This window comes from Lathyrus oleraceus, chromosome 3 (assembly GCF_024323335.1).
Source record: "Lathyrus oleraceus cultivar Zhongwan6 chromosome 3, CAAS_Psat_ZW6_1.0, whole genome shotgun sequence".
In the NCBI taxonomy this organism is placed as follows: Eukaryota; Viridiplantae; Streptophyta; class Magnoliopsida; order Fabales; family Fabaceae; genus Lathyrus; species Lathyrus oleraceus.
Window position 1 is genome coordinate 396,728,261 of NC_066581.1, and position 20,009 is coordinate 396,748,269.

At 40.6% G+C, this 20,009-nt stretch overlaps 1 protein-coding gene across 1 annotated transcript; it reads left to right on the forward strand.

Annotated features, from left to right (window-relative positions):
* The first annotated feature begins 18,621 nt into the window (after positions 1 to 18,621).
* LOC127131434 (secreted RxLR effector protein 161-like) lies at positions 18,622 to 19,499 on the forward strand. The gene is made up of 2 exons (XM_051060356.1): positions 18,622 to 19,279; positions 19,429 to 19,499. Exons 1-2 carry the CDS (start codon positions 18,622 to 18,624, stop codon positions 19,497 to 19,499), a joined length of 729 nt encoding a protein of 242 aa, XP_050916313.1.
* The last annotated feature ends 510 nt before the right edge of the window (positions 19,500 to 20,009 follow it).

Below are 20,009 nucleotides of genomic sequence, written 5' to 3' on the forward strand. Positions count from 1 at the left end.
TGATGTGGCATGATATGATATGCTTTTGTTGATGATATGTGATGGTATACATGATGATGTGAATGTATGCATTTGTGAATAGACTATTTTATGGCTTAGAGTGTGAGCATGTGTCTATTCTTAAATTGTTGTTGATGTTGCATTGCTAGGTGATTAGCATGCATCTTGTGGCCCATTTGGGGTGGTAGCTAATTCCCATGGTGAGGAATTAGTGAGTAAATCATTTTGATTGTTGTTGATGTTGCATGCTAGGTGATTAGCGTGCATAGCATGGCCCATTTGGGGTGGTAGCTAATTCCCATGGTGAGGAATTAGTGAGTGAGTCACTATGTCTCAAATGAGTGGGACTAGTGAGCTTGGTAGCCGTGCCTGGATTTGGACGGTGAGGTTGAACTATATGTTCACAACATAGTCGGTACCGCATGCATGGAGTCTCATTGCATAATATATGTATAGCGTGTAATATGAATGGATGTATTCCAATATTACACGTGTGTTTGTGTTGATGTTGAGTACGAGTATGAGTTGCATTTGTGTTGAATGTGATATTTGAGTTGATGTGCTGTTACTGAATATGTGTTTGGATTAGGGTGATGAAGTGTGTTAAATTACTTAACATGACATGATATTTTATAATACTTATTATATCGATTGAGGAACTCACCCTTACAACTGTTTTTCAGGTAACGAGCAGTGATTGAGTAGGAGCTAGTACTTGGAGTCTAGAGTAGTTCCTTAGTGGGTCATGCTCTGATAGATGTAACATCGGGAAGGGATGTTTTTAAATGTTTTTCTGTTGGTTGTGAACCATTTTACATGTAATGTGTTACATGCTTTGATTGATTTGATTTAGATCCGCTGCGATTTATGCAACTGTTTATTTGATTAAATAAAGAGCATGACTGTTATTTTGGAACATGGTGTGAAGTGATCATGTGACACCCTTAACTGCATAATTACTCTGATGTTGTATTTTGATATTTACTTAAATTATTGGGGTATTTTAGAAGGGTGTTACACAGACAGCCCGATTTGAAAGAGTTAAGGAATCTGACATCCTATGTATTAGATCCTTTGGGTTTCAAAGCTCGTTTTGGGAAACTTCTTCCTCTTCTGACTACTCAGGTGGATGAAGGGTTAATGAGCGTATTGGTGCAGTTTTATGATCCTCTGTACCGTTGCTTCACTTTTTCGGACTTTCAGCTGTTACCTACCCTTGAGGAGTATGCTTATCTTGTGGGTATACCTATTCTGGATCAGTTGCCGTTCAGTGGCTTGGAGAGTATTCCTACTTCTCAAGAGATAGCTGACATGTTGCACATAGATGAATCTCTGGTTAGTGCTCATATGACTACCAAAGATGGAATTCAAGGTCTCCCTTCTGAGTTCCTCATTGCTCAAGCTACTGTTTATGGGAAGGCCATGAGTGAGGATGCCTTTGAAGCCATATTTGTACTTCTCATCTATGGGTTGGTATTGTTCCCCAACATCGACAAGTTTGTGGATGTGAACGCTATTAGGATCTTCTCTGCTCTTAATCCCGTTCCGACTCTGTTGGGTGATACCTATTTTTCTTCGCATATGAGGAATGCAAAGGGTGGCGGCGCCATTGTGTGTTGTTTGCCTCTGTTGTATAAGTGGTTTATTTCTCACTTACCTCAGACGGTCTCCTTCAAGGAGAATAAGAAATGTGTATGGTGGTCTACGAGACTTATGTCTCTCACTAATGATGATATCTCTTGGTATAACCGTGTATATGATGGTGTGCAGATTATCGACTCTTGTGGTGAATTCTCCAATGTGCCTCTTCTTGGTACATGTGGTGGGATTAACTACAACCCTATTTTGGCACGTCGTCAGCTTGGGTTCCCCCTAAAGGATAAACCTAATAGCATTCTGTTAGAGGGTGTGTTCTTTCAGGAGGGTAAAGATCCCCAAGGCTTGAAGGGCAAAATGGTTCGCGCTTAGCGCAAGGTCCATAAGAAAGGAAGGAAGGAGTTGGGTCCTAAGAATTGCATTGCTTTGGAGCCTTATACTGCTTAGGTAAGGAAGAGAGCATCTGAGTATCTCATGCCTTACGAGTATCCGAGACCTACACCTTTGGTTGTGGCTGGGCCTTCAACCCTCCCTAACCAAGGAGTAGAGGAGTTGATAGACGAAGACTTATCACGTGCCTGGATCCGTGAAAGGGAAGAGTTGCTTCAACAGATTAAGGAGAAAGATGCTTTGATTGAGTTCCTCGAGCATCAGGTGATTGATGATCCTGATGATGCATGGACTTCTCTACTTCCTCAGTCTTCCAAGTTTTGGAAAAGGAAGTATGACCGACTCGCCAAAGAGAAGGCGGATATGGAGGCAGCTTATGAGAGAGAGGTGAAGAGGCTTTGTGCATCTCATCGTCATGTGTCCCGGGCTTCAGCTATTGTTCCCAGGGATCCATAGGATGATTATTTTCCTTTTCTCTTGTAAATGATTGACAAATGCTGTACTTCTTTTCCCCTGATATTATTTGATGAGATATTTCCATATGCGATAAAATGCTTAATATTTCCAAAATTTGCAAATAAAACCCTAGAGTTCCTCTGAAAAATAAAAACAAATCATATGCACAAGCATTGCATGCATCATATGCATAAGTAGGTTTTGTTCCCGGCTTCTGGTTCTGTGGTCTAACTCTGTGCTCTTCATTTATTTTGAAGACAAGCTGACTCACCGGTACTACACTAGAGCCGACTCTGCCAGACTGATGGATCATCTAGAGCAAGAGAACCGTGAACTCAAGGAGGAAGTCGCCAAACTGAGTGCTTTGATGGAATCGTTCTTGGCTGCCCAGAGCCAGTCTTCTCCAATACCTTCAACTCCTCCCCAGAGGACAATCATCTTTGAGATTGTTTCCTCTACTGTGCCTGCAACTAATGCACACTTTGAGCCGACAGCTATGCCAACCGGGTTTCCGTGGGGGATGCCTCCCAATTTTATGCCTGAGGGTCCTGCTCCAACTTTTGCTTCTATGCCGGCATCTAGCCCGATCCTTGCTGTTCCTCCTCCTGTCGTGCATACCGTGCCTAGGGTAGACGACACCATATATCATTCTGAGCCATCTGAGGGCCCATATGTTCATGAGAAGATGGACGCTATGAATGACCAATTTCTTGAGCTTCGCAAGGAATTGAACTCTTAGAGGAAAGGATCTGTTTGGCAAGTCTGCTGCCGATCTGTGCTTGGTTCCCAATGTGAAGATTCTTGTGAAATTCAAGGTCCCTGACTTTGAAAAATATAAAGGAACACCTGTCCTCTCGGCCACCTGGTCATGTATGCCAGGAAGATGTCAACTCAGACCGACAATGATCAGTTGCTCATCCATTACTTTCAGGATAGTCTGTCCGGTGCCGCCCTGAGATGGTATATGGGTTTGGACAGTGCAAACATACGATCCTTCAATGACCTTTGTGAGGCCTTCGTCAAGCAGTACAAATATAATGTGGATATGGCTCCGGTAGGGATCAATTGAGGGTCATGTCCCAGAAGGACAAGGAAACGTTCAAAGAGTACGCCCAGAGGTGGCGAGAGCTGGCAGCACAGATCGTACCTCCGCTGGAAGAGAAGGAAATGACCAAGATCTTTCTGAAGACCTTGAGTTCATTCTATTATGAGTGGATGATTGCTAGCGCTCCTTCTGACTTCACCGAGATGGTGAATATGGGGATGCGTCTAGAAGAAGGGGTTAGATAAGGACGTCTAACTAATGAAGAAGGCTCTTCTGCCAAACGTTGTGGGGCGTTTACAAAGAAGAAAGATGGAGAGGCACATGCTGTGACCTCCCATGTGAAACCTAGAAGACCCTCTGTGAGGAGGAAGACTGTGCGTCCCTCCAGTAACCAACATCAGGTGGCTCACATAGCACCTGTTTTCAGAGACAATCAACAATATCAGCAGCATAGCAATCATCAACAATCACCTCAGCAATTTCAACAACAACAGCACCATCCTCAACAGCAGGCCTATTAGCCTCGTAATAGTAATCAAACCAGCATGAGTTATGAGAGGAAGAAGATCACTTTTGATCCGATTCCGATGTCATACGCAAAACTGTATCCCTCCTTGATAGAGAGGAAATTGATTACTCCGAGAGACCCTCCAGCTATACCTGCTAACCCTCAGTGGTGGTATAAGCCCGACTTGCATTGTGTTTATCACTCTGGTGCTCCAGGTCACGACGTGGAGAATTTCTTTCCTTTGAAGACCAAGGTTCAGGACCTTGTGAGGTGCGGCATTTTGTGCTTTGAGGACGTAGGTCCTAATGTGAAGAAGAACCCATTGCCCGAGCATGGGAAATCTGTCAACATGGTCCAGGGCTGCCCTGGCAAGTACAAGGTCAAATACGTCAGTCATATTCGACAATCTTTGGTCGAGTTGCACCGTTTGCTGTGTGAGTACAGTCACTATGAGCACGATCATGATAGATGCCGAATCTGTCCTGTTAACAGATTGGGTTGTCGCCAGGTGCATAAAGATCTTCAGGAAATGCTGGATGAAGGAGTTATTGAGATTCTTCAGAATAGGAATGTTGACGAAGATGAGCCTGAGGTTAACGTAATTTCCCCAGTGTTTCGGATGCCCGAGCCTGTTATCATTAAGTACGATGGTAGCAAGAAGAAGGTTTCTCCTTCGCTGATTATTAAGCCTGCCAGTCCAGTGCCTTATTCTTCTGAGAAGGCAATTCCCTTCCGTTACAATGCTGTTGCTATAGAAGATGGGAAAGAGGTGCTTTGCCTTCCTCCTCTGTTGTGAATATTGCTGATGTAAGTGGTTTGACCCGCAGTGGTCGCGTGTTTTCTGCACCACCGAAGCCTCAGGCTAGTACTGATTTTATTGAGCGCCCGATGGGGAATGCTGTGAGCACCCCGAATCCGGCACCTGTTGTTAAACCCTCCTCTGTACTGAAAACTCCTACTTCTGTTGGCCCTAGTGGAAATGAGAAAGAAGACTGTGATGAGATGCTGAGGCTCATCAAGAAGAGTGAGTACAATGTTGTAGACCAACTTCTACAAACGCCATCCAAGATATCCGTGTTATCTTTTCTTCTGAATTCAGAACCGCATAGAGAGGCTATGCAGAAAGTTTTGGATATGGCATATGTAGATCACGATGTCACGATAGAACAGTTCGATAGCATTGTTGCGAACATTACTGCTTGTAACAATTTGAGTTTCTGTGACTCTGATCTCCCTGAGGAGGGAAGAGACCACAACTTGGCTTTACACATATCCATGAATTGTAAAGACGACGCCATATCCAATGTGCTGATGGACACTGGGTCATCCTTGAATGTATTGCCAAAATCCACTCTTTCAAGATTGTCTTATCAAGGGCCTCCCATGAGGCAGAGTGGAGTTGTTGTGAAAGCTTTTGATGGGTCACGTAAGACTGTGATTGGGGAAGTTGATCTCCCAATCAGGATTGGACCAAGTGATTTCCAAATTACGTTCCAGGTTATGGACATTCACCCATCATACAGCTGTCTCCTAGGCAGACCATGGATTCACGAGGCTGGCGCCGTGACATCCACCCTACACCAGAAGCTGAAATTTGTGAAGAATAAGAAACTGGTAGTGGTAGGGGGAGAAAAGACTCTCCTGGTTAGCCACTTGTCTTCCTTCTCATACATAGATGCTGAGGATGAAGTTGGAACTCCTTTCCAAGCTTTATCTATAGCTAAGCCTGTTGAGAAGAGAACTCCTTCATTTGCTTCCTATAGAGATGCGAAATTGGCCATTGAATGTGGTGTAATTGCTGGTCTAGGAAAAATGATTGAGCTAGAAGACAACAAGTCTCGAGCTGGCATTGGCTTTTCTTCTGGGGTCTTCAATGAGAAAGGGTTGTTCAAGAGTGGAGGTTTTATCCATACTGGTCAGGACGAAGAAGCTGCTGTCGTCTTGGATGAGGATGCAGAGGATTCTGACAACTTCATCATCCCTGGAGGGGTCTGCAACAATTGGGTCGCTGTGGATATTCCTACAGTCATCCACAAGTCAATGTAATGATCACTTTGTTTGAAAAACCCTTATCCTATGCCAAAAGGAGAAGTGATGACATTGTTGGCAGCATAAATGCAATGATATTTTCATTCAATAAATTCATGTTAAATGTTTGTTTTCCCAATTATTTTCCCTTTTTGCTTTTTTCATGAAATTGGTGATCACATAAAACCCTAAAAAAGAATAAAATCAATCTTTTCATCTGCATAATGATTTGCCTTGTTTGATTTCTAAAAACCTTTTCATATCCAAAATCATTATGCAGGTTGATCAAACCCATTGAACATAATGATCCAACGCCATCTCCCAATTTTGAATTCCCTGTATTTGAGGCAGAGGAAGATGATGTTGAAGAGATTCCTGATGAGATTACCCGTCTACTTGAGCATGAAAAGAAGATCATTCAGCCGCATCTTGAGAATCTGGAAACAGTCAACTTGGGGTCTGAGGATTGTGTGCGAGAGGTGAAGATCGGGGCACTCCTGGAAGAATCTGTTAAGAAGGGGTTGATCGAATTGCTACGAGAATATGTTGATATCTTTGCTTGGTCATATGAAGACATGCCGGGTCTAGATACAGACATTGTGCAACATTTCCTACCCTTGAAGCCTGAGTGCATGCCTGTGAAGCAGAAGCTCAGAAGAACTCATCCTGATATGGCAGTGAAGATCAAAGAGGAATTTCAGAAGCAAATTGATGCGGGGTTTCTGGTGACTTCTACGTATCCTCAATGGGTGGCCAATATTGTGCCCGTGCCTAAGAAAGATGGAAAAGTCCAGATGTGTGTGGATTATAGAGATTTGAATAAAGCTAGTCCGAAAGATGATTTCCCTCTACCATATATTGATATGTTGGTAGACAATACAGCTAAATTCAATGTCTTCTCGTTTATGGATGGATTTTCCGGATATAATCAAATTAAGATGGCACCCGAGGATATGGAGAAGACAACATTCATCACACCCTGGGGAACATTCTGTTATCGAGTGATGCCCTTCGGTTTGAAGAACGCCGGAGCCACGTATCAACGAGCTATGACTACCTTGTTCCATGATATGATGCACAAGGAGATTGAAGTATATGTTGATGATATGATTGCTAAGTCAAGAACGAAAGTTGAACATGTAGAGCACTTGGTGAAGCTTTTTCAGCGTTTGAGGAAGTACAAGCTTCGTCTGAATCCTAACAAGTGTACATTTGGAGTCCGTTCTGGCAAGTTATTGGGCTTTATTGTCAGCGAAAGAGGTATTAAGGTTGATCCTGCAAAGGTCAAAGCAATACAAGAGATGCCTGCGCCCAAAACTGAGAAGCAAGTCCGAGGTTTTCTTGGCCGCTTGAATTACATTTCCAGATTCATATCCCACATGACTGCCACATGTGCGCCGATATTCAAGCTCCTCCGGAAAGATCAGTCTCATGATTGGACCGAGGATTTCCAGAAAGCTTTCGATAGTATCAAAGAGTATTTGTCTGAACCTCCAATCCTGTCTCCGCCTGTAGAAGGAAGACCTTTGATCATGTATCTGACAGTTCTTGAAGACTCGATGGGTTGTGAACTCGGTCAGCAAGATGAATCAGGGAAGAAAGAATATTCTATCTACTACCTGAGTAAGAAGTTTACTGATTGTGAGTCTCGGTACTCAATGCTTGAAAAGACATGTTGTGCTTTGGCTTGGGCTGTTAAGCGTTTACGCCAGTATATGATAAATCATACAACTTGGTTGATATCCAGAATGGATCCAATCAAGTATATATTTGAGAAGCCTGCTTTAACCGGGAGGATTGCCCGTTGGCAGATGCTGTTATCTGAGTATGATATTGAGTATCGAGCTCAGAAAGCTATTAAAGGTAGTATCTTGGCTGACCACTTGGCACATCAGCCGATTGAGGATCATCAGTCAGTTCAGTACGACTTCCCAGATGAGGAGCTTCTGTATTTGAAAATGAAAGATTGTGATGAGCCTACACTCGATGAAGGGCCAGAGCCTGGTTCCCGATGGAGTATGGTATTTGATGGCGCTGTAAATCAGTATGGAAATGGTATTGGGGCAGTAATTATCACTCCTCAGGGCACACATATTCCTTTTACAGCAAGGCTAACTTTCAAACGCACGAATAATATGGCTGAGTACGAGGCCTGCATTATGGGATTAGAAGAATGCATTGATCTAAGGATCAAGCATCTTAATGTTTATGGTGATTCATCCCTCGTTGTCAATCAGATCAAGGGTGAATGGGAGACGAATCAACCTGGTCTTATTCCTTATAGAGATTATGCGAGGAGGACTTCAACGTTCTTTACTGAAGTTGACTTCCATCATATTCCTCGAGATGATAATCGGATGGCAGATGCTCTTGCTACACTTGCTTCCATGATTGTGGTTAAACTGTGGAATGAAGTTCCCAATATCACTGTGATGCGCTTGGATAGACCAGCTCACATATTTGCAGTTGAAGAAGTAAAAGATGATAAGCCATGGTATTATGACATCAAGTGTTTCCTCCAGAACCAGGTTTACCCACCTGGGGCATCTGTGAAAGATAGGAAAACTTTGAGGAGATTGTCAGGCAGTTTTTACCTCAATGGCGAAGTGCTTTATAAGAGAAATTTTGACATGGTTCTGCTCAGATGCGTGGATAAACACGAAGCAGACCTGTTGATGACTGAGGTCCATGAGGGTTCATTTAGTACTCATTCCAATGGACATGCCATGGCTAGAAAGATGTTGAGAGCAAGCTACTATTGGCTGACAATGAAGTCTGATTGCTGCAAATATGTGAAGAAATGCCATAAGTGTCAGATTTATGCGGATAAGATTCATATTCCTCCGACACTTCTGAATGTGATTTCATCACCATGGCCTTTCTCCATGTGGGGAATTGACATGATTGGCATGATTGAGCCGAAAGCGTCCAATGGACACAAGTTTATTCTCGTAGCAATTGACTACTTCACAAAGTGGGTTGAAGCAGCGTCATATGCAAATGTGACCAGGCAGGTGGTCGTTAAGTTTATCAAGAATCAACTCATATGCCGTTATGGTGTGTCAGATAAGATCATTACTGATAATGGATCTAACCTGAATAACAAGATGATGAAATAGCTGTGTAGTGAGTTCAAGATTGCACACCATAATTCCTCTCCTTATAGACCCAAGATGAATGGGGCTGTTGAAGCTGCTAACAAGAATATCAAGAAAATTATCCAGAAGATGGTTGTTACGTACAAAGATTGGCATGAGATGCTGCCATTCGCTTTGCATGGATATCGTACATCTGTCCGCACTTCAACAGGGGCAACCCCTTTCTCTCTTGTTTATGGCATGGAGGCCGTACTCCCAGTAGAGGTGGAGATCCCATCAATGAGAGTCTTGATGGAAGCCAACTTGACTAATGCTGAATGGGTTCAGAGTCGCTATGACCAACTGAATTTGATTGAAGAGAAGAGATTGACTGCCATGTGTCATGGTCAGTTATATCAGCAGAGAATGAAGAAAGCTTTTGATAAGAAGGTCAAGCCTCGTGTGTTCCGAGAAGGTGACCTTTTGCTCAAGAAAGTCTTGTCTTTCGTGCCCGATTCCAAGGGCAAGTGGACTCCAAACTTTGAAGGTCCATATGTTGTTAAGAGAGCCTTTTCAGGCGGTGCTTTGATGCTTACAACTATGGATGGGGAGGATTTCACTCGTCCTGTGAATTCAGATGCAGTCAAGAAATACTTCGCCTAAAATAAAAACAGAATAGCTCGCTAAGTTGAAAACCCGAAAGGGCAGCTTAGGCAAAAATGAGCGTCTCGGTGGATTGAAAACCCGAAAGGACGATCCAGGCAAAAGTTAGAGACATAAAAAATGAATATATGCATCCCGCTAGATTGAGTACCTCATCCTGGGGCAATCTAGGCAAAAATTAGGGATTTGGCAAGTAACTGCATCCTGACGAAGACTGTGTTCTACAATTGTCATCCGTCAGAGATTCCTGTTCATTCGTCATCAACCAAAGCTTCGAATACATCGAATTCAGAAATGGTGGAGAAATGGTCATTATGTTCAATGTAGCCCTTTTCCAATATATATCACCAATTTCCAGCTTGTAAAAGATCTATGGAGTCTTGCCATTTGCAGGCTACCATTCCATCAAATGAATTTGAGCTTTTATCCAATTATTTGCACTCTTATTTGTTTCTATTCAACAAATGTTTTGCATATTTTTAATTGAAAAAAATATCATTGTTTTAAATAAACGAATTTTTCACAAATTGTTTTTTAACAAAGTGAACATTCACAATGACAAAAGGATACTTAAGGGATCCTCAGTGCTCTCCCAAGGGTGGCATGATTTCCAACAGGGTAGGACATTTGTTCATATCCCTGGCATGACTGTATCCTCTTCCTCTAGAGCCTTTTATGGTTTTTCTCCCGAGCAGAGTGCTTGTTGAGGATGTTCACCTCCCCTCCCTTCAGCAGAGCAGTGGTCTTCCCTCCTCAGTAGGTTTGATCTCTTTGGAAGGTTAGGTATTTGGTGGTTGATCCCCAGTATTCCTTCATCTCCTCAGATAGATCCCCAGTAGAGTGGTTGATATGTTGGACCTTAGCGGTGATGATGTCATCCCCTGCAGAGATATTGCTGTTTCCTGGTATCTCTGATCCTCAGCAGAGTTGTTGGTGTGGTGGATTTCATCTGTGATGGTTTATCCCCCGAGTGGTATGCTTGTTGTGATGTGCACCATTCTCTCCTTTTCAGCAGAAGAGCGATCTTTTCTCCTCAGCAGGTGTGATTTCCTTGGTGAGTTTGGTACTTGGTGTCGGATCACCAGTTTCCTCTTATATTCCTCAGATGGATTCGCCAGTAGATTTGATTTTGTGGCAGTTTCTGCCTGTGCAATGGTTTCTTTTTCCCAGCTGAGACTGATGATTCATCCCTGCAGAGATATTGTTGTCTTTGATCCCCGGCAGATTGGATATTCTCCGATGATTCTGGCTTTCTCTCTTGAGATGTAGTACCGGGTGGTTAATTCCTGGACCTGTTTGTGTTAGATATGTCTGTTTGTCAGCATTCATCATACATAAACCACACATATACATGCATAATTATAACATTCAGATATTCATGTTGCATTTTTTGCCATATATCTATTGTTTGTTGTCTTCTGCTATTTGGTGATATATATCCCCCCAAGCAGATGTCGGTGTCTGATCCTTCAATATAGAGTCAGCCCTTTAAGCAGAAAGTATTTATCTTTCCTTCCGTATTCCCCACTGAGCTATATCCTCGTGGACGACGGTTGTTTCCGTTTCCTCCCAATACATATATTGGGATGGGTTCCCTTATTGAGTTATATCCTCATTAGGGCGAGTCTTGATTCAGTTTGCCTCTTTGGTTTGATCCTAAATTGGCCTCTCGAGACTATTTTCTTGCTTCCCCGTGGTATAAATGAATAATTGCTCAGTAATCGGCAATCATTCATCTTATCCCCAGCGGAGTTCGTGGTCTTCTACCCTTATACCGGTAGTTGTAAATCCTATTTTTCCTCCCCAACGGAATTTGTGGTTTTCTACCCAGTATCCGGTAGATGTAATCCTCTCCTTGATGGTTATCTTCATCCAGTATTCGATGTTGATATTCCCTCTTTTCCTGGATAATTGCCTTGCGCTCGCAATTTATCCCCAGCGAGTCATCTTTCGTCTACCCTGTTGTTGTTGGTAACGATTGTTTCTCTCCTGAATTGGCCATCATTATATACCTAGTTTTGGTATCCCTATGCCTTTTCTTTTCGGTTGATTTATCCTTTATTAACCCAGTAATCGGTTATGGATAATCTTCCATGCGAGTATATTATCTACGTTCTGACAGCAATAGATAGTATATCTCATGCACTCTTCGGTTGAAGCCTTTGGTTCTTCCCCAGTTGAGTAAGTTTTTTTCCCCCTTTGCAGAGTTAAGCCTTGTTGTTCATCCTAGTTGATGACGGTTACTCTTCTGTGGTTTTCTACCCAGTATTCGGTAGATGTAATCCCCTCTTTGACGGTTATCATTATCCAATATTCGGTATTGATATTCCCTACTTCTTTTGGATAATTGCTCTGATTAAGCAATTTTATCCCCAGTGAGTCATCTCTCATTTATCCTTTGTTGATAATGATTGTTTCTCCCTTTGATTGGTCATCATTATATACCTAGTTTTGGTATCCCGATGCCTTTCTCTGTTCGGTCGATTTATCCTTTATTAACCCAGTAACCGGTTGTGGATAATCTTCCATGCGAGTATATTATCTACGTTCTGACGGTAATAGATGATATATCTCATGCGCTCTTTGGTCGAAGCCTTCTATCCTTCCCCATTCGAGTAAGATTCGTATCCCCTTTGCGGAATCGAATGTCCATTATGTAAACAAGATTGCTTTTAGCCCTCTTCTGGATGATGAGTGTTTTGGGCATAAACCCCGATTCACGCTTTGGTTGGTCACCTATTATATGCCCAGTAACCGGTATCCCTGGTGTTCCTTCCTTCTGCTCCCTATTATGACTTTGGTCCCCTGTGGAGTCAGATTTTCCTGAGTTGAAATATACCTTTTAGGTCTTCCTCAGATGATTTGGTTGATTGATATCTCTCACCCTTATACCGGTCTTAGATATTCATTCTTCTCGAGCTTGTTGTTCTCTCACCCTTATACCGGTGATCAGATCACATGTCTCATTGAGCTTGTTACCCAGTAACCGGTAACACCTCATTCCGCTGCTTCCCCAGGAGTCTTTTTAGACATCCCCCAGCGAAGTCCCTTAGTGGATTGTTTTTGTCCGGATTTTTATCCGAAGTATCCATCGCGGATAGTTTTGCTGTATTGGCATATTCCCTAATACATGCATTTTCCCCGGCAGGGACATTTTGTTCAAATCTTTCCCCAGCCTGAGTCCGGATTTTTATCCGAAGTATCCATTGCGGATAGTTTTGCTGTGTTGGCATATTCCCCAATACATGCATCTTTGAGTCAGCTCGAGTCTTTCCATCGGATTTACTCCCTTTGGAATTCTTTTCCCTAGCTTTGAGTCGTGACTTGCTCACGCGGTTTCAGTTCTTTACTCCCCATGAGAGTCCCCGTTAGAGTCTCTGTTCCCTAGTGAGTGTATTACTCCTATGGATTGTCAATTTCTCCGGATGTCTTTTCTTCTTTGTGGACACATATCCCCACAGAGCTTGTTTGTTTTACATACATACATTTGCATCATGAGGTCTCTTAGGGACCAAAATTTGTCTCTTTGTTATTATTTAAGCCCATTCTACCTCGTCGAGACGAAGATTTTAACCTTCACTTATCCGGCTAGAATGACCTTAAATAGGGGCATCTGTAAGACCCCAATTTTGTCCCTAAGATCCCTCATGGCATCATACCATTGCATTGCATAGCCTCAAGGATCATTGAGCATCTTGGCTCCCTTTCCCTTTGGGCAGGGATCTCTTGTGAGTGGCTTGAGATCACCAGGCATGCTTGAATTGTATATCATTTGCTTTTCTTGTTTTAATCACTAACCAAAAGCACAAAAATATGTCATTAACATCTTTTATTTTGTAGCTCAAGCAATCACCAGGTCAAGAGCTTCAAGAGATTCCTTTGTGCAAGAGATGAGGTATTTTCTTGAGATGAGGACCACATGATCATTATAAGGAGCTTACATGAGCTAGGGTTTCATTTTGGAGCAATTTCGCCAGTGGTAGAGGCCCAAAGCAAATCAGGACATTTCAAGGTCATCTGAGGACCAAAAAGTCAACTGTGCAGTCAACTGAGGGCTATGAGGTGGGGAAATGAGTTGAGACACCTCAATCATGTTCAAATAGAGCCTATTCTTCATTTTAAACACCCATCTTGAAGATTCAAAGGTCATGAAAAAAGTTACTAAAAATGGAAAATGACCTGTAATTCAAAGTTTCCAAATTTGGCAAGTTTTTGGTCCACATTCAACTTGACTTGTCAATGTCAAAGAAGTTTCAAATGGATTTTTGGTGAATATGAAAGTTGTAGATCTTTGTCTCCCCTTTCCAAAAAGTCCTAATTCATGTCCATATGATGATTGGTTGAGAAGTTATGGTCATTTGATCACAAGGTGTGCATGGAAATTCAAAATGGCCTAACTTTTGATACAATGCTCCAATTTGGTCCATTCTTTTTGCAAAATGCTCTTCATATTCAAGACATCACAAATTGACATCACTTGGCTCATTTGTGCAAAAGAATCATGGCTTGTATGCTCATTATTTCTCATGTGTTCATTTTGGAGGGAATTTCCACAATTCAAATTTGGCTTATGGTACAAGCAAATTAACAATTCCATGATGACCATTGGATGTCCATGAGTGAATTCGAGCCTTGCATGGGATGTCTCACGGGTAGCATGGCCATAATGAGCTTCATGTGCATTTTTGCAAATTGCCTTATATCTCTCTAATCATGTTTAGCCAAGGCCTAATTTGGATTTCAGTGTGATTAGCATGCCATATAAATACCAAACCCTAACTATAATCACAAGAACAACACCAATTCAGATCTGAAAATTTCAAAATTCCCTCCATATTCTCTCTCTTCGAATTCTTCATTTCTTCACACAAACACCAAAAATTCTTGCATAATCTTGTTTATCATGCTTCATTGAGCAAGAATCAACCATTGGTTTAAGCAATTCAGTCCAGATTCGAGCAGTTCAAGTGCAAACTCATAGCAATGGAAGTTGGAAATTGAGCTAGATCTAGGTGGTTTCAATTGTTTTTTTGTGCACAAAGCTTCAAGGCAAGAGCATAGGATTGGATCTGGAGCTTCTGAGAGCTTGAGGACACGAATTCAACAAGCTTCATTTCAGGTGAGTTGAAATTCGATCCTCTCTTTTTGCTGTTTTATGTATATAGAACTGTAGATCGCGCTTAGTAGAACTTGTACATATGTAGAGTGATTGGTTAGGAATGCTTTGATCGCGCTTAGATAAATGAAACGCATCGTTTCGTTTTGCTTGCGTGTTTGTCCATGTGTACGCTGGCGTGTGAGAGTGATTGGTTAGGAATGCTTTGACCATGCCATGTGTGAGTTGACTTGCTGACCATGCATGCTGATGCTGTTTAATGAAGCTGTGCGTTTTGATGGTTTAAATGTGAACCGTTGATTGCTTTTGCGCGCCTCATCTGATGGCTCTTGTTTTATTTGGATTTTATTTGAATTTTTTTGTTTCCCTCCTTTTTCTTATAATATTTCAATTATTTTGTTCATCTAAGAAAATTCATAAAAAATAGAAAAATGATCCAAATTAACTCCAATTTTTTTTCATAGTTTTGTTTTAATCTCTAGTTTTTTATGGCATTAATTTTATGAATTGTTGATGTCTGGTTTGTGATTTGTGAATTTTTGAATAAACATTATGTCATTTTGACCTATTGTGTTCAATGCTTTGTGAAATCCTTATTTTTGAGCCAATTGAGTCAATTTTTTGTGTGCTTGATATTCGTACATGATATGAATTTTTGGTCACTGGTTTGGAATTTTTCTCATATGCTATCATTGTTTTTGACACATAGAGATAAGTGTGACAATTTGTGTCACATTTTTGACTTTGAATTTGTGCATTTTTGTTCACATATCATTTGAATCTTTCTGGATTTGATCTTTTGCATATTGCTTATTTATAACATGAGAAGCTTGTATAAAAAATTTCAAGGTCATTGCATGCATTTCTATTTTGATGTGGATTTTCTAAATTGGAAGTTCACTTTGTGCACTTTTTGTGATCATTGCATAGCATGAGCCATTTGGGATATTTGCTTATTGATTTGATGCTGGTCCTTTTGAGGACATTTTATGACATGTTTGAATGGGCATTATGTGGAAGATTGAGTTCTGTTTTGATCATTTGATTTGGTTTTGAATCTAGTCTTTGCACTAGTGTTTTGTACATGAACTAACTGTGCTTTGTGTTTCAGGTTTGGACATTTAGCATTGATGGTTGATTTGTTCTCACTTTGTGAGATGCAAATGATTTGAGTTCTAACTTTTGTTTGTTTTGTAGGATTTTAAGTGATGTGCTTGAGCTCATGAGTTCATTTGAGTGCTTGAGCATTGTTCATTGAGTTGTGTAACTGTGAATGGTTTCACTGTTTGTCTGTTGGTTTTCTGACTGAAATACTAACTGGTTAGCCTTTGTACAGGTACCTTAGTTGCTTGCTTGCTTTTGCTTTTGCTTAAGCTTTGGATTATGGTTGATACACCACTTAGGTAGTTATCTTCTTACTTCATGTAGTCTGGAAGTCCTGTCACCTTTTTGGCAGGCATTTTGCTGGCAAGTCCTCCTTCAGAGGCTCTGTTTGTGTTTGTTTACAATTGTGCCAAAGACCTCCAAGATGAGGCATGTGATACTTGATAAGACCTCCAAGAGTTGAGGCAATTGACGGATAAAAGGGATTAGTAGCCAATCCCCCGTTATTCAGTGTGTCGTTCTTTATGCTCGCACTACGTGCTGATGCTTCTGAACATGTACCCAAGATCTTTGTCCAGTGTCTGTCAAGTGGAATAGGATCCCACTTTCTGGATCCCCACGCTTTCTTTGTCATGAGCTCACCCAGGCCAAGGTTAAGAGCATGAGGTCTCATCCTCATTTCCATTTTGATCAGCTTCACCCTAACTTTCAATGTTAGTGGTTAAGAGCTACAAATTACCCTTGTACAGTTTGGCTTGTTTGTCGAGGTTGATATGACCTCTCTTGACTAAAGCCCACCAATTGTTTTGAGCCTCTTGTATGTATATAGTGTGTGATGATTGTTTACTTGTTTGCTTTTGATGTTTGTTTGTTATGGTTGGGAGTCGGATATAAGTCCATGTATTGGCATTTTGTTTCCTTTTTGTTGTTAGGAGTCGGGTGTAAGTCCATGTATTGGCATTCTGTTTCCTTTTTGTTGTTAGGAGTCAGGTGTAAGTCCATGTATTGACATTTTGTTTCCTTTTTGTTGTTAGGAGTCGGATGTAAGTCCATGTATTGGCATTCTGTTTCCTTACATTGTGGATATCTTATGAGACTTGTCTGATTGCTTTTGCCTTATGCTTGCTCATTCCAAAGGAAGGGAACTTACTTGGATCATCTATATGATCTCAAGAGAGGAACTCCCAGTGTGGTTTCATTTCTTAACCATCACCTTATTTTTTTTCTTCATCTCCACCCTAACCCAAACTAAAACCCTTTTTGTGCAAACATTTGACCTTTGTTTTTAACATTAGAAACCTAAGCCTTATGCTTTTGATTTTCAAACTTTCTTTTCATAATACTCATTTTGAATTGAATCTTTAAGTCAACTTTGACCACTTTTGTATATACTTCTAATTGGTAAATATAACCCATTCAAATTTCTTTTGTGGTTCCAATGTCCACTTCTTAATCAAATTTTCTATAACCTTTAGCTATTGGGTTTGAGTTATCTTTGTGGTAGATATAATACTCACCTTTGTCCTTAGTGATGGACAATGAGACTTCCATGCTTATTATAGGGTTAACCCCTCACTAGCATGTTGAAGCTATCCTCACATGGTGGACTTGTGGTTTTTCAGGTTGAGTTTTCTCCCTTTGATAACAAAAGACCTTAAGGCTTTTGGACCAATCAATCCACTAATTTGTTTTGAGATTTTTTACCCGAATTATGGGGTTTTGATCCTAATCTTTTCATAAGAGGGTACGTAGGCAATGGGTTTATCCATCCAAACACAAAATGTAAATAACTTGTATATTCTCTTCTCATCTCTTCAATCATGTTTGCACAAATAAATTTTTCACAAAACAAAAACCTTTGCAACAAGTGTGAAAAGGGCTCCCTAGGAGTACCTAGGATGTTTTGGGTGCCTAACACCTTCCCATTACATAACCAACCCCCTTACTCAGTTCTTTGTTTCTTTTACTTGTTTTGTTTGTAAAACTTTTTAGGTTTTTGTTCGCTTTCTAACCATTCCTTTGGATAAATAGAAGTGCGGTGGCGACTCAACTTTGTATGATTTACCTTGGATTTAGTCAATATCTCCAATGGTAACGAATACACCGCTACACACATGTTGCAAGAATGGAGACAATTTGATTACTCATATCTCAAGCTGCTCAATTCAAATGGCCAATATTTCAAATGGATGTGAAAACAACTTTTCTAAATGGTATACTCGAAGAAGAAGTCTATGTTGAACAACCACTCGGGTACGTGAAAGCTGGAGAAGAGAAGAAGGTACTGAAATTGAAGAAAGCGCTATATGGGCTGAAGCAAGCACCGCGGGCATGGAACACACGTATCGACACATACTTCAAGGAGAACGGGTTCGAGCAATGTCCGTACGAACATGCCCTCTATGTGAAGAAAAATGGAAGGAATGAATTACTTGTTGCTCTCTATGTTGATGATCTTATTTTTCTGGGCAGTAATGATCAGATGATAGAAGAATTCAAAAGCACAATGACACGTGAATTCGAGATGACATATTTAGGCCTGATGAGATTCTTTCTTGGTCTGGAAGTTCGACAAGAAGAAACATGAATCTTCATCTCACAAGAAAAATATGCAAAAGAAATCTTGAAAAGATATAAGATGGAAAGCTGTAATCCGGCTTCGACGCCAATGGAACTAGGAACAAAGTTGTCGATATTTGATGGAGGAGAACGTGTCGAAGCAGGAAAATATCGAAGTTTGGTAGGAAGTCTTCGCTATCTCACATGTACAAGACCAGATATTTCATTGAGTGTAGGCATTGTAAGTCGATTCATGGAGGAGCCAGTTTACACACATTGGAAAGCATTGAAGCGAATTCTAAGGTACATTCAAGGAACAATGTCACTTGGGATGTTTTACTCGAAGTCAGACAAATACAAGTTGGTTGGTTACTCTGACAGTGATTGGTGCCGAGACATAGACGATCGAAAAAGCACTTCTGGATATGTGTTCTTCATGGGAAATACTGCATTCACTTGGCTTTCTAAAAAGCAGCCAATAGTAACACTTTCGAAATGTGAAGCAGAATATGTAGCAGCATCCTGGTGCGTTTGTCATTCAATATGGCTCAGAAGATTGATGAGTAAAATGGAGCTAGAACAGAAAGGTGCAACAATAATACAAGTTGACAATAGGTTAGCATTTGAGTTAGCAAAGAATCCAGTAAACCATGAAAGGAGCAAACACATTGACGTTCGCTTCCACTTCATTCGAGAACACGTGAAGGAAGGAAATGTCGAATTGAAGCATGTAGCAAGTAAGGACCAAGCAGCAGACATTTTCACAAAACCACTATCAAAAGAAATCTTCGACAGAGGCAAGAAATTGATAGGCATGATGAATAGAAGAAACATTTAAGTTTACAGAGGAGTTTTGTTGAATAAACTTTAATGTCATAGTTAATAGGTTTTATTAATAAGTTAATGGAGAGATTTGGAAGGTCAAGAGACAGTGGCCAAATTAATAGTATTTACTAATTATTATGTTTCCTAGAATAGCTAAAGTTTCTGAGTCTGTATAAAAACCAAACATGTACTCTAATGAAAAATAGAAGTTTACAAAAACTCGTTTTCTTCTGACAAATGTACTATACGGAAGATTTCAATAGATTGTGAACTTTTAATTTTAGAAAAATACTCTAAAATTACATGACATTGTAACTATTAGCTATAACTCTACCATCAAAAAGAGAAGTTATTAATATGACATTTTTTATTTGGAAGTCATTAATAAAACTAAATTTTGCATTTGCTACATGATAAGATAGAATCATACAACGATAGAACAACTTTTCTTTGGAAAGTAAGCATTACAAAATGAGAATTTTAGTTCCAAAATTATGCATTCATAGTTATATTTTTTGAAGCATAACTTTAATGCTTGATACAATCGCAATTAAAAGTAACTGTTAAGTTGAAAACCTCTTCATAGAAAAAAAACACATTTATCTCCCTTGGTAGCTCCACTACTCTGATGCTCTGATGGAG